The 14,116-nt window shown below is 42.8% G+C and overlaps 1 protein-coding gene across 1 annotated transcript; it reads right to left on the reverse strand.

Annotated features, from left to right (window-relative positions):
• Nucleotides 1–12,895: 12,895 nt before the first annotated feature.
• LOC119804228 (melanoma-associated antigen B4-like) lies at nucleotides 12,896–13,912 on the reverse strand. Its single transcript, XM_038315709.1, has one exon. The coding sequence runs from the start codon at nucleotides 13,910–13,912 to the stop codon at nucleotides 12,896–12,898; it is 1,017 nt and encodes a 338-aa protein (XP_038171637.1).
• Nucleotides 13,913–14,116: the final 204 nt, after the last annotated feature.

The raw sequence follows: 14,116 nt of genomic DNA on the forward strand, positions 1-14,116 counted from the left end.
TATACATATTAGAGTACTACTCGGCGGTAAAAAACAATGACATCTTGAATTTTGCATGCAAATGGATGGAAATAGAAAACACTATTCTGAGTGAGGTAATCCAGACCCAAAAAGATGAACATGGGATGTACTCACTCATAATTGGTTTCTAGCCATGAATAAAGAACTTTCTGCCTATAATTTGTAATCCTAGAGAAGATAATAAGAAGCTGAACCCCCCCCAAAAACATATAGTTATCCTCATGGATATTGGAAGTAGATAAGATTGCCAGGCAAAAATTGGGAACTTGGGGGTGGGGTGACATGGGGGCAAGGGGAGATGGGGAGAGAAAAGCGTGAAGGGGAAGATGGAGAGAGCTTGGGGGAATGGTATGCTTGGGACATAGGAAGTGTGGATATGGGAGCAGGGAAGCATATATCCTAATTAAGGGAACCATCTTAGGGTTGTTAAGAGACTTGACTCTAGAGGGGTTCCTAGGTATCCAGGGAGATGCCCCCAGCTAGTTCCTTGGGCAGCTGAGGAGAGGGAGCCGGAAAATGCCAGATCCTATAGCCATACTGATGAATATCATGCATATCACCATAGAACCTTCACCTGGCAATGGATGAAGATAGAGACAGAGCCCTACATTTGAGCACCGGACTGAGCTCCCAAGGTCCTGATAGGGAGCAGAAGGAGGGAGAACATGAGAAAGAAAGTCTGGACCGTGAGGGAACCTTCATCTGGTGATGGATGCAGATAGAGACAGAGCCACACATTGGAGCACCGGACTGAGCTCCCAAAGGTCCTGATGAGGGGCAGAAGGAGAGAGAACATGAGCAAGGAAGTCTGGACTGCAAGGGGTGCTCCCATCCACTGAGATGGTGGGGCTGATCTATTCGGAGCTTACCAAGACCAGCTTGACTGGGTCTGAAAAAGCATGGGATAAAACCAGATTCCCTGAACATGGCAGACAACGAGGGCTGCTGAGAAGCCAAGGACAATGACACTGGGTTTGGATCCTACTATGCATACTTGTTTTGGGGGAGCCTAGCCTGTTTGGATGCTCACCTTCCTGGACCTGGATGGAGGGGGGAGTAACAGACTTCCCACAGGGCAGGAAACCCTGACTGCTCTTTGGACAAGAGAGGGAGAGGGAGTGGAGGGGGGAGGGGGGTAAATGGGAGGCGGGGAGGAGGCGGAAATTTTTAATAAAAATAAACTTTGACTCGTGGTCTAGGGCTCCGCCTTCTTTTTAATCACTGTTATTTTCTACAGGTCTTAGAATGTTCTTAGAATTTACCCAGGGTCCTTACCTTGACAGCCAATCTCTTTTAGAAGGAATCTGCCTGCCCATTTATTCGAGTGCACTAACTCCTGCCCCTTTTTCCACAGGAAGAAAGAATAAATTACATCTGGGGCGTGCACAGGCTCATAAGATTGACAGCAGGGCCAGGTTTCTAATGGAATCCCAATGCTGTGGGCCCAGTACAGTGAAAACTCTCAAACTCCTCACTATACTTGTGTAAATCTTCCTAGCCTACCCAATTGCAACTCCTTCCTCAGTCCACTGCACAGTTGGAACCTCTCAAGACTGACAGTATGGCCCTGCCCACCCTGCCATTTGCCTATTACTCTCTCACATCCCACCACCATCTCATTTTTTTTTTTTTTTTGGTTTTTCGAGACAGGGTTTCTCTGTGGCTTTGGAGCCTGTCCTGGAACTAGCTCTTGTAGACCAGGCTGGTCTCGAACTCACAGAGATCTGCCTGCCTCTGCCTCCTGAGTGCTGGGATTAAAGGCGTGCGCCACCACCGCCCGGCCACCATCTCATTTTGTATACCACATTCCTGGTGTTGCATGCATGCCCTCTACCCCCCACACACTCACCAGACAACTTGAAGCTTAACTATCAACTTTCAGGTGCAGGATTCTGGTCTTGTAAACTCTCCAGGGCAAAACGGTGGTTTTACAGTCTTAATGGTCCCTCTGATCCCCCATAGCTAGGAATAATTTCTATGTATCCTAGCATCCCCCCTTCTAAGAATGCATGTATAACAGCCACAAACATAACCACTTCTTCCTTAGTCCTTGGAGAGGAAGTCTACATTTACAATAAATGGTGACAGTTTTCTCTTGGACCTCTGAGGGCCGGAAATTGCATGGGATCTTCTAATGTCCCTATCTTTTCTTTTTTTTAAATTTATTTATTATGTATACATTATTCTGTCTGTGTGTATGACCGCAGGCCAGAAGAGGGCACCAGACCTTGTTACAGATGGTTGTGAGCCACCATGTGGTTGCTGGGAATTGAACTCAGGACCTTTGGAAGAGCAGGCAATGCTCTTAACCTCTGAGCCATCTCTCCAGCCCTGTCCCTATCTTTTCAACAATGGACTTATAAAGCCAAATGATTCTTCCTGGTTTTGATAAAACTCCCACCGGCGTCATAGTCTCAGGGGAGGTAATCTGAGCTAACCTCACTTGTTCCTCAGAGCTTGACTTTTCAGGCCTGACAGGAGGGCCAGGACTCCGTAAGCCTTCCTGTTTGGGGGACAGTTCCTCCCATCCCCACACAGGTCTCTCTCCTTTTGAATTTTGTTTTGAATTAGGACCTTCACTAATACAACTGGGTTTCCACCTCTTACAGTCTATTGTGCTTCTTGCTGTTCCTTTTCAGACAGAACCTGAGAGCAACCCAACCTCTTTGTCTGCTGGCTTAACAGAATGACTTATTGGGTACCGAGATCCTTCTTTCCACTGATAGGAGCCTGTCCCCATCTGTTATAAACACAACCTCACTGTTTTCAGTCCAACTGTTCTCTTAGTATCAATTTGGGGACCTTACAAAAAACATGCTTTCCTTTTTGTTTTATTGTGGGTTTTTTGGCACGCGTGCGTGCATGTGTATGTGTGTGTGTGTGTGTGTGTGTGAGCTATTCTCTTCAGCACTCATTCTTTAGGGAGTACTGACAGCTCTTCTCAGTTTACTCCAGAATTAGGAGCAAGCCTCCTGATTCTAAAGAATCAAGATCATTTTTTTATTATTTTATTATTTACTATTATTATTTCGCAGTTTGTACTGGGCTTTTAGTGTGCTTTTACCACAAAAAAATCACATAAAAAGTAAGAAAATGTATACCTTAAGTGGCTGACCCATATAAATCCTTTATATGATTCCACACACCGTAAATTCACAAATTACATGTGCTATTCTTTTTCATTTTTGATGGTGTATGTATGTAGTATGTGTGTATGCATGGTGTGTGTGTGTGTGCATCTATGAGCCACGCACAAATATAGAAGCCAGAACAACGTTTCACAATCTATTATCCATTTGCATCTTTTCATTGGTTCTGCTGCTAGAACCAACTAGGCTTGGGAGGCAAGTTAGTTCGTCTCAGAAGTATTCTTTAATTTTTTAACCAATTTTAAGTCATTTTTTACTAACTATTTAAAATATATTTCTTAAATACAAATAAAAAATTTTAGTAAATATTTATTTACTTAGTGCATGTACAGTAGTAGGCCTCTGGAGGTCAGGGTATGATCAATAAGAGTTATGACACACATCCCACACAGATTTTTGGGATCAAACTCTGATTATCAGGCTTGGAAGTAGGTGAGTGATCCCGACCCACCCTCATGAAGTAATATAATTATTCACAGATTGTTTTTCTTTTTTGGCTACAAAAAGATATCCAAAGATTCTCAGTTTGTGGAGGCAAATAATAACATTATGTTGTAAATAGAAAATAGTCAAACATGATCCATACACCCCCAAAATAAAAAATACTTTAGTAATTAATTCTATTTCAATTACTAATTCAATAAACAATTCTATATAAGTTGACTATACTTTCAAAAGAAAAGACTAGCTATTTCAGTAAAATGAAAAAAATCAGAATGTTATTCTCTTGATCAAATTAGGCCCTCATTACTTAGAAAGTGAACATCTGGCAATCACAGTAAAGTATCTTCCTCAGCTCCCCAACTGACGTAGAAATAATATCGATTCCATGTAATCATGGCAGTCATGTGGCCACTGTAGCTCTTCTGCAAGCTTTAAAGTCACGGCTCTTAAAGGAAAACTGTATTAGTTTGGGTCACTACTGCGGTGATGAAACACCATGACCAAAGACAACTTGGAGAGGAAAGGGTTTATTACACTCACCGTTCATATAACAGTCATTATCAAAGGATGTCAGGACAGGAATTCAAACAGGGCAGGAACCTGGGGGCAGGAACCCGGAGACAGGAGCTGATGCAGAAGCCATGGAGGGGTGCAGTTCACTACCTTGCTTCTGATGACTTACACAGCCTGCTTTCTTTTTTTTCCTCATTTTTTTTTTATTAAAGATTACCATCTCCTCCCCTCCTCCTCCCCCTTCCCTCCCCTCCCTTCCACCCATACCCCCACTCCACCCCTCTCCAAGACAAAGAGCCATCAGGGCTCCCTTCACTATGTTAAGTTCAAGGTCCTCCCAGCTCCCCCTAAGTCCAGGAAGGTGAGCAACCAAACTGACAAGGCTCACAGTGAGCCCATCCATGCTGTAGAGTTCCCGTTCATTGCCGTTGTCCTTGGTTTCTCAGTCCTCCTCCACCGTCAGCCACATTCAGAGAGTCCGGTTTGGTCCCCTGTTCCATCAGTCCCATTCCAACTGGACTTGGTGGTCTCCTGTTAGATCTGTTCCACCGTCTCAATGGCTAAATGCACTCCTCACGGTCCTGACTTCCTTGCTCATGATCTCCCTGCTTTTGCTCCTCAACGGGACCTTGGTAGCTCAGTCCGGTGCTCCTACGTGGGGCTCTGTCATTTTCTCCATCCAATGCCAGGTGAAGGTTCTATGGTGATATGCAAGATATTCATGAGTATGGCAATAGGATCTGGACATTTCTGGCACCCTCTCCTCAGCTGCCCAAGGACCTAGCTGGGGGCGTCTTCCTGGACACCTGGGAACCCCTCTAGAGTCAAGTCTCTGCCAACCCTAGAATGGCTCCCTTAAGTAAGATATATAATTCCTTGTTCCCATATCCACCCTTCCTATATCCCAACCATCCTATTCCCCCAAGCTCTTCCCATCCTCCACTTCACACTTTTCTCGCCCCATCCCCCCTCCCCCATCCCACCCCACCCCTATGTTCCCATTTTTTGTCCGGCAATCTTGTCTACTTCCAGTATCCAGGAGGATAACTATATGTTTTTCTTTGGGTTCACCTTCTTACATAGCTTCTCTAGGATTTTTTACGAATTATAGGCTTGATGTCCTTTATTTATGGCTAGAAAAGTTCTAGCAATAGCAATAAGACAAAACAAGGGGATCAAGGGGATTCGAATTGGAAAGGAAGAAGTTAAACTTTCGTTATTTGCAGATGATATGATAGTGTACATAAGCGACCCGAAAAACTCCACCAAAGAACTCCTACAGCTGATAAACTCCTTTAGTATCGTGGCAGGTTACAAGATCAACTCCAAAAAATCAGTCGCCCTCCTATATACAAAGGATAAGGAAGAAGAGAAAGAAATCAGAGAAGCTTCACCTTTCATGATAGCCACAAATAGCATAAAATATCTTGGGGTAACTCTAACCAAGGAAGTGAAAGATCTATTTGACAAGAACTTTAAGTCTTTGAAGAAAGAAATTGAAGAGGATACCAGAAAATGGAAGCCTGCTTTCTTATAGAAGCCAGAACCACCGTCCCAGGGATGACACCACCTAAAACAGGACGTGCTGTTCCCCATCAGTCATTAATTAAGAAAATGCCTTCCAGACAGATTTTTGTAATCCATGAATTTGTACTTGCAAGTGTTCATTGCAGAGTCATTGGTCTGATTCAAGGCCTCTGGATTCTGCTACAATATTGATTTGGGGCCCCCATTGGAGCCCCTTTTGGTTGTCCTGCTGTTGTGGAGATCCTGCAACTTTGGGCCTGCAGGACCAGTCCCCTCACATGCTCCAGCAGAGCATAGATGGGGTGGGCCAACATATAAGCCTGGTTCTGGGCCTGGATAGTTATAGGGTCGGTCAGTCCCCTAGCTCTTCCTTGTCCTCTCAACCAAGGCGAGCTCTCCTGCACTGCCCTGGCAAGTTCACCACTTGCAGTGATGAGCAAGTGTCAGTGCCAGTTCTTCCGCTTTCATGTCCTCGGGTCAGATCTTGCACACCTACACCTTCATAGCCAGCTCTACTTGTGTTGCCCAGGTATGGAATAGGGGTCAATCTCCCAAGTGATGTAGCTCATGAGGGGCAAAGCCTGTTTTCCTGTTATAACCTCAGGGTCAGCTCTCCCATCTGCCTCTGGTGTTGATGGGCAGGGGGTGGGAGGGCATCTTTCCCTCACCCATGCCACCATATGACAGATGGGTAGTAGGGACAGCTCTCTCATGCTCATAATTTTGGGGCTGGCTCACCCACACCTCAACCAATGTGGTTGACTCTATTGTGCTGCCCATGCAAGGTGGAGAGCCTGCTCTCCTGAGTGTTGCAGCTTGTGGTGGGCAGGGGCTGCTCTTCTGCCTTTCTGACCTCAGGGGCAGCTCTCCCACCTTCCACAGACATTGACAGGTAAGTAACGGGGACAGTTCTCCCATGCTTTCAACAACAGGGCTGGCTCATCCTCATCTCTCCCAATGGGCTTGGCTCTACTGTGCTGCCCAGGCAGGTTTAGGGCTTGGTCTCCCGAGTATTGCAGCTGGTCGTAGATAGGGGCAGGTCTCTGGCCCTCCTAACCTCAGTTCCAGCTCTCCCACCTGCCTCAAACACTGATGAAGGGATGGTGATGGCATCTCTCCCTTGCCCCTAGTGCCACATGAAAGATGAGAAGCAACCAAGAAAAAAAAAGATGAGTAGAGGGGAGAACTCTCCCATACTCATAACCTTCCAGCAAAATCTTATGGAGGCATTTTCTCAATTCAAATTCTGTCCTTTCAGATAAGTAGCTTTGTGTTAAGTTGACATAAAACTAGCCAGCGTAAGAACCTACTACACCTGTCGCTTTACCAAACTAGTATAATCCCTAACTGCATTCTAAACAGTTACCCTTGTACCCACATATAAGAGTAGTCCTCAGCCCACATCAAGGAAACTTCTCTTTGCAACAGAAGGAGATCATTACAGAAAACCACAACTGATCAAAATACAGAGGCAAAGAGATACAAAATACAGAGGCCAATGGATACATCTACAATGCAAGTCCTGGACCTAAGGCTCAGGGACAATTGTGGAAGATGGGGAGAGAAATAGTATAAGAACAAAAGGAACAGGGCATTTGCTGTGAGACTGTTCCTCCTAGCGATGTCAGAGGCTACACACATAAAATCTCAACAATATGTCTGCCTAAACATAAACTGAACAAGAGAATGATACCAATAGATATGCCAAAGGAGAAAAGGAAAACCCCATGGGGCCTCAGCCTAAACAAAGCATTCCAGGTAACTGAAAAATACTTAGAGTAGGAAACAAGTCTTCTTCAGGGAAGAACACACTAATTGCTATCCAATAGCAAGTGTTCAGCAGTCAAAACATACATACGAGTAACATATACGTATCTACATGTGTGTATGTATATATGTAATAACAATTAATGAAATAGGAGGCTACGAATTAGAAAAAGAACAAGCAGGAGTATATGAGGGTTTGGAAGGAGAAGAGAAAAGCAGGAAATGGTATAATTATATTATAATCACAAAAACTATATAGAGTGACACCCTGCCTAGACCAAAGCACCAAATATAATATATATATAAATATGTCCATATATATATATATATATATGTACACACACACACACACATATATATATATATAATGTCTCAATATTTGTATGTGTTTCTTATGTTATTTTGGCTTTTTTTCCTCCCATTTGTTTTGTCCTACACTGGTTTGTTTGTTTTTATTTTATCTTATTAAATTCTTAGATGCCTGTTTGTTTTCTAGTTAGAGAAACAGAGAAAGAGTGTGGATTTTGGTGGATCTGGAAGTAAAGAGGGTCTGGGAAGAATTGATAGAGGGGGTACAAGTAAGATCTAAGTGAAACTCTACTTATATCTTCAGTTTTCTCCAGCCTGGTTTAATAGGTTCATTTCAAATACTAATTAATTACAAAATGGAAAGGATGCCTTAGTCAGATTCTTTTATCCCCTAATGTTTTGATGTTTTTTGGTGTGTGTGTGTTCTTTTTTGTTTTCTTTCTTCTGTCCTTAAGTTATCCAGAAGATTCGGTTCACAACAATAATCTCTGCACTCAGCATAGTTATGCCTCAAGTAAGGTATAAGGATTGCCAAGACTCTGAGACCAGCCTCCGCTACATGGTGATTTACAAGGTGGCCTGGACTATAGTTTACTGTCCAGTGTTGAAAACAGATAATATTATGTAACACAAATTTTGGTGGTTTTATTGCTCTCACCACATAGTATATACAGTATTTTTACTATGGGAGTCTTATCTATTACAATACATTTACAAAAATGAAAAGGGTTAATTGGTAAGTCTCAGGTTGAGAATACTAGAAAAGTGAGGCATTTGATTATTTCACAATATGGATGATAGCTCAGTGCAGTCACTTAACCAACTGCACACTGTGTAAGTTATTTAACTCTCTGAATTTAAGATTGCAAATCTATGACATGATTGTGGTAAGTTATTCTCTGCAACCTGTGGAAAGCATGCACTGAAATAATGTAACTGGTATAATAACTAGCATATGCTAGAACTTTTTGATGGCTGTATTTTCCAGTCAAAGATTTTTTTCTCCCTTAAATCTCATATAAAGATAATAGAAGAGCCTCATAGGCAGGCCAGGGTACTTTTCTATCCCTACTATTACCTCTCCCTTTCCCTCTCCCTCTTTGCATGCTTGTGTATGTGTTTTTATGTCTCTGAACCACAGTGTGTGCAATGTATGAATAGGAATGATCCCTATAGGCTCATGTATTTGAATGCTTGGTCATTAGAGAGTGGCACTATAAAGAGGTGTGGCCTTGTTGGAGAAAATGTGTCACTGGGGGTTGGCTTTGGGGTTTCAAATGCTCAAGCCTGGCCTGGTGATGTGGGATTCCCCTCTGTATTCTGTGAATACCATTGATGAATAAAGAAACTGTTTTGAGCCTATAGCAGAGAAGTGCAGAGCAGAGCTAGGTGAGGAAAACTAAACTGAATGCTGAGAGAAAAGAAGGAGGAGTTGGGGAGAAGCCATGGAGCCACTGCCAGAGACAGACATACCGAAACTATGCTTTAAGCCACAGCCATGTGGCAATACACAAGTTAATGGAGGTGGGTTAATTTAGGATATAAGAGTTAGCCAGATGTATGCTTAAGCTATTAGCCAAACAGTATTGCAAATAATATGGTTTCTGTCTGATTATTTTGGGGCTGAACAGCAAGGAACTAACTAGCAGCCTCTTGATACAGTCTGGTGTCTCTCTCTCCATGCTGCCTGCCAATCTGGATGTAGAACTTTCAATTACTTTTCCAACATCATATCTGCCTGAATGCGAACATGTTCTGTACCATGACAGCATTGGACTAAATAAACTAAATTTCTGAACCTGTAAGCAAGCCCCAGTTAAATACTTTCCTTTATAAGAATTGCAGAGGTTATTGTGTTTCACGACAATAATAATCCTAAGACAGTGTATGCGTATGTGTGTGTGTGTGTGTGTGTGTGTGTGAGTGAGAGAGAGAGAGAGAGAGAGAGAGAGAGAGAGAGAGAGAGTTAATGAATTTGCACCATGAGTAACTTCACCCATTGGCTTCTATGCATTTTCCTATTTCTACCTGCCATCTAGCACGAGTGCTGGGATTACAGACATACCTGTATCCAGATTTACATGGGTTCTAAGGATATTAATTCAGGTCCTCAGTGAAAGGTTTCGATACCTCGATATTAAGTTTCTCTGCTGATGAATTGATTTCCTAGGGAAGAAGTTAGGTCTCCCCAGGTTTGCTTGCATACACTGCCTGGGACTTTCTAGAGTGTCATGCCTTGTCTGCTTGGTATGGATACACATTTGGTTGTAATTTGATTATTATCACCGAGGAACCAATGTTTTAATTAAGTGTAGACTATGATGCTGACATCTTCAGAATCGGGGCTCCTTTGTAGGAAAATAGTACCCTCTTCTCTCTGAGATAGCAAACTAAATTGTACTTTCCCAGGACAAGCCTGTCAACCTACAAGTTCAACCAAGTCAGGTCCATGTGGTTATTAATGGTTACTGTGTGTTCCTTGGTACACATTCAGCATCCTTACCTTGACTGCAGACCTCTCTCAGAACTAGCCAGCAGCGGGGTCTGAGCAGCAGAGGTGGCTTCCTTGCCAGGGGCACTAAGACCCAGTTCCTCCCACACTCACATGAAGAGAGGGTAAACCATATCCTGCCAGGGGCAGGCTCTGAAGTGTGACAGCCGGGACAGGTTACAATGGAACTGGACTGCTGTGGAGGAAATTTAGAGGAGAGTCTGGTTTCCTTACTGTACTTCCCTAAAACACTAATCCTTCCCACTGCCTACACTTTTCTTGGGCTATTTTGTGCAGAGCTTAAAACCTGAACCTCGGAAGACCCCACTTAACTCATGCGTTAACCACCCCGCCATGCGTCCATCTCCACCTGAACCCACCTCTTCCTCTCGCCGATTTTACATGTCCTGCCCCAGGTTGCATGCAAGTCTTCTTTTATTTAGAGCTTAATTCTCAGCTTTCAGCAACACTCCTCTGCTGTCCAGGAACTCCACCCCACCCCCACCACCATGGGGTTTAGCGGGCTTAATAAAGGACACAAGGGCACAACTTCTGTATAACAAATTTCAACTAGGTAGAATTAAGCTCGAGCTCCTGTCCCATATGAACCCAAGTCTGTCAGCTGCACTCCTATCTTGCCTCAGCCCTTTAAGTGGAAGTCTAGATTTACTACACAGGTTGACAGCTTTGTCCTGGATCTCAGAATGCTGTGTCCCACCCTTTACCAGAGCCAAGTAATGCCTCAGGTTCAGGTCCAGTCTCCATAGGAAGCCACACCTTTCTGAGAAGAGCTGATCTGGGCAAACTTTCTCACATGGTTCTCAAGGCTTGAATTTCTTGGGCCTGACAACAGGGTCAGGGTTCTGAGCCCACACTTTTTCTTAGGAGAAAATTCCTTTCAATCTACAAAGGCTCTCTCAGATTGATTTTGGCTCTGAATGAGAACTCTACTTTGCAGACCTGGGGTCCTGTCCCTTAAAGCCTATTAGTGTGCTTGCAGTGACCCTCTAGGCAGAGAAGAGATACACCAAATACACTGTCTGCTGGCTCAACTGCATGACTTCTGAGGTTCCTGGCATCTTCTCTTCTACTGATTTTGGACCTTTGCATCAATTCACTCCCCTCAGTACCCAAAGTGGAAGTCTCATCATGCTCCAGGTAGGATCTGTTTCCCATCCCTCTACATTCAAGCCAGAAGAAGTATGGCTGAGGGTTTTGAGGTAGTTCTCTTTATGGAAATATCTGACGAGTAGAACAACTTTTACAACACTATGCAATTTATTTGGCATATTTAAGTAATTATCACTCTCTGAACAGAATACTTTTTATGAGTAAAGCAATGACTGTCAATCCAAACAGCAAAAGCTTTTGCAATGGGAAAACATTTTTAAAAATTAAGATTTAATAATAGGTTTTAAATGATGATCTACGAAAGAATAATAAGAACACATCAACACTTAATAAAATATTGTTAATTGGGCAGTGGTGGTGCATACCTTTAATCACGGCACTTGGGAGGCTGAGGCAGGTGGATCTATGTGAGTCTAAGCCTAACCTAGTCTACAGAGAAAGTTTCAGGACAGTCAGACAACACAGAGAATTGTGTCCCAAAAATAAAACAGAAACAAAAAAAATATTGTTATAGAAAATCAAGCATTATATCCCAGGGTACTGAATTAACATTTAAACTTTTTAACCTACATATAATTTAAATTAATACAAATATATTCATAAACAACCTTTTACATCAAACTTTAATCTAAACATTATGATTGCTATAACAAAGTTCAGAAAACAAATTTAATGAAGTGATTTTTAATATAGAGAACAGTTGGTTATATCTAAAACCCAGTAGACTTATGGTATACTAGATAACACTTATAAATTTATAATCTAATTAATTATTATCCTTTTTTTTTCTTAACGTTTTGCCTAAAAGATTCTAAAGAAAGTCGTGTATGCCAGGTCATGAACAAGAAGGAAAAACAAGACCTTCAGCCCTAAAGATAACTAGTAATAAACATAGAAAAATATTTTCTGTTGAATAAGACATCACTCAATTTATTGTTTCTTTAGGAAGTAGAGATCTTATTCCATTCTGTCCAATAATGAGAGTTTCTTAGAGAAAATATCATTGCATATCCCAGAGCTCATGCTTATATTATTGAACATGTCCAGTACACAGGGAGACAGCTCTGCAAGCATAGATGTGCAGTGTGTTTGGTTAAATCATGAAACTTTAAAACAAGAGGTCTGCATCTCTGCTAATTTCTCAAAAATATTTTAATATCAGAAACAACAGTCAGTATACATCCCTGACATCAATGCCAAGAAAACAAGGACTAAAAGAAAATATTTACTGAAAAGACTAACACTTTTGAATATTTTTCTTTCATATATCACACACCATTTTCTTTATCTAATTCCATAGTATCTTATGAATATCATCAAATCCTTAGAACATGTCAAATTGTAAACTGTATTTCAAATCAATCCAAAAAATTTGAGCTCCCAACTTGGTTAACAGCAGTGAAGGGACGGGCTACAAAATTTGTCTGTGTACATTTAAGCCCAAGTTAAAACTTTGCTAAAATACACCAAAAGGTTATCAACAGCTTATTTGTAAAAAGATGACCAGAACTTTTCAATCATAAAGCACAGGCTACCTTATACCTCACTTGTGAGTAGGACGACTTAACTTGGTCTTAGTACGTCCCTTGGCTTTGCCTTTAGTGCCAGACTTGGCTGCAGCTGCAGCTTGGGCTTTCTCTTCCTCTTCAATCAAAGCCTGCTCATAACGAGATAAACAAACCCCAGGCAAGGCTTCACTGATCTTGGTTAAAAAGTCCATCACCTTTATCTGACATGTTTCAGCATAGGCTCTCCGGCCCCACAGGAACTCATAGGATGGAGGATCACTGTTAGGAACCTGATGGTATTCTAGGTATTCTTCCTGCACTAGCTGCTCAGTGATCAGCTTCCTGACATCCCCAAAGAGGACGTGTATGATCCCATCATAGACTCCTAGTGCATTCAGGAAATACCAGACATCCTCCTCGGCAGCACGGTAGTTATTTAGGTAGATCACACTTAGGAGAGCAATCACAATACCCCTGGTAGGAACACCTAACGCATTGCTCCTACTTCCATCATCCTCGAAATCTAGCTTGCTCACCAGCTCATATGCTTGACCATGTGGCTGGACTTCTTTCAGCTCAAGGCCAAACACCACATCCAATCGATAGGAGGCTTTCTTGAGGATCTCAGGGAAGTGTGCCTTGAACCTTTTGTTGATAACTTTGAGCATCTCTCCCCTCTTCAAGGGCTGCTGCACTTTGTATTTGAGGAGCATGTACTCCATCAGCTTTCCCGTCTTCCTTGTCATAAGATCCATCTGTATGCTTCTAGTGGACAGTAGAGCCCCGGAGGAATGCACATTTCCATCCCCTTGGCCCTGGTCACCCTTATCAGACCTTCCATGGGTCACTTCCTGGCTGGCAGGGCTGCTGGGTGCTGAGCTTTCAGACTGCTGAGGGAAGTCAGCAGTAGAAGTGCTTGGCTTAGCATCTCCTGAAGCTTGATCAGAGCCAGCAGGTGACTCTACTTTCTCTGCCTCCTTTGCTTGAGCTTCCTTGAGCCGCTGGCGCCTTTTCTCACGAGCACGCGCCTTACTCTTCTGTCCCCTTGGCATGATGGCTGGAGTCAGGGACAGCCGGACAGAGTCTTGGTAGTAAAACAGGTAACAGAGGTACCTGAATCAGGAAAATAACGTACTATGAGCACTTTGAGCATGTTGAGAACACTCAGGCTTTCAGCCATTCTTTCCCGTCTTGTCTCACACATTATAATGACATCAGTGTTCTAAGCACTCACTGTATTCCTCACCTCTGGTCAC

This window comes from Arvicola amphibius, chromosome X (genome assembly GCF_903992535.2).
Source record: "Arvicola amphibius chromosome X, mArvAmp1.2, whole genome shotgun sequence".
NCBI lineage: Eukaryota > Metazoa > Chordata > Mammalia > Rodentia > Cricetidae > Arvicola > Arvicola amphibius.

Bases quoted from the DNA above. Each gene is read 5' to 3' on its own strand.
- LOC119804228 (XM_038315709.1), bottom strand. From the start codon at position 13,912: ATGCCAAGGGGACAGAAGAGTAAGGCGCGTGCTCGTGAGAAAAGGCGC.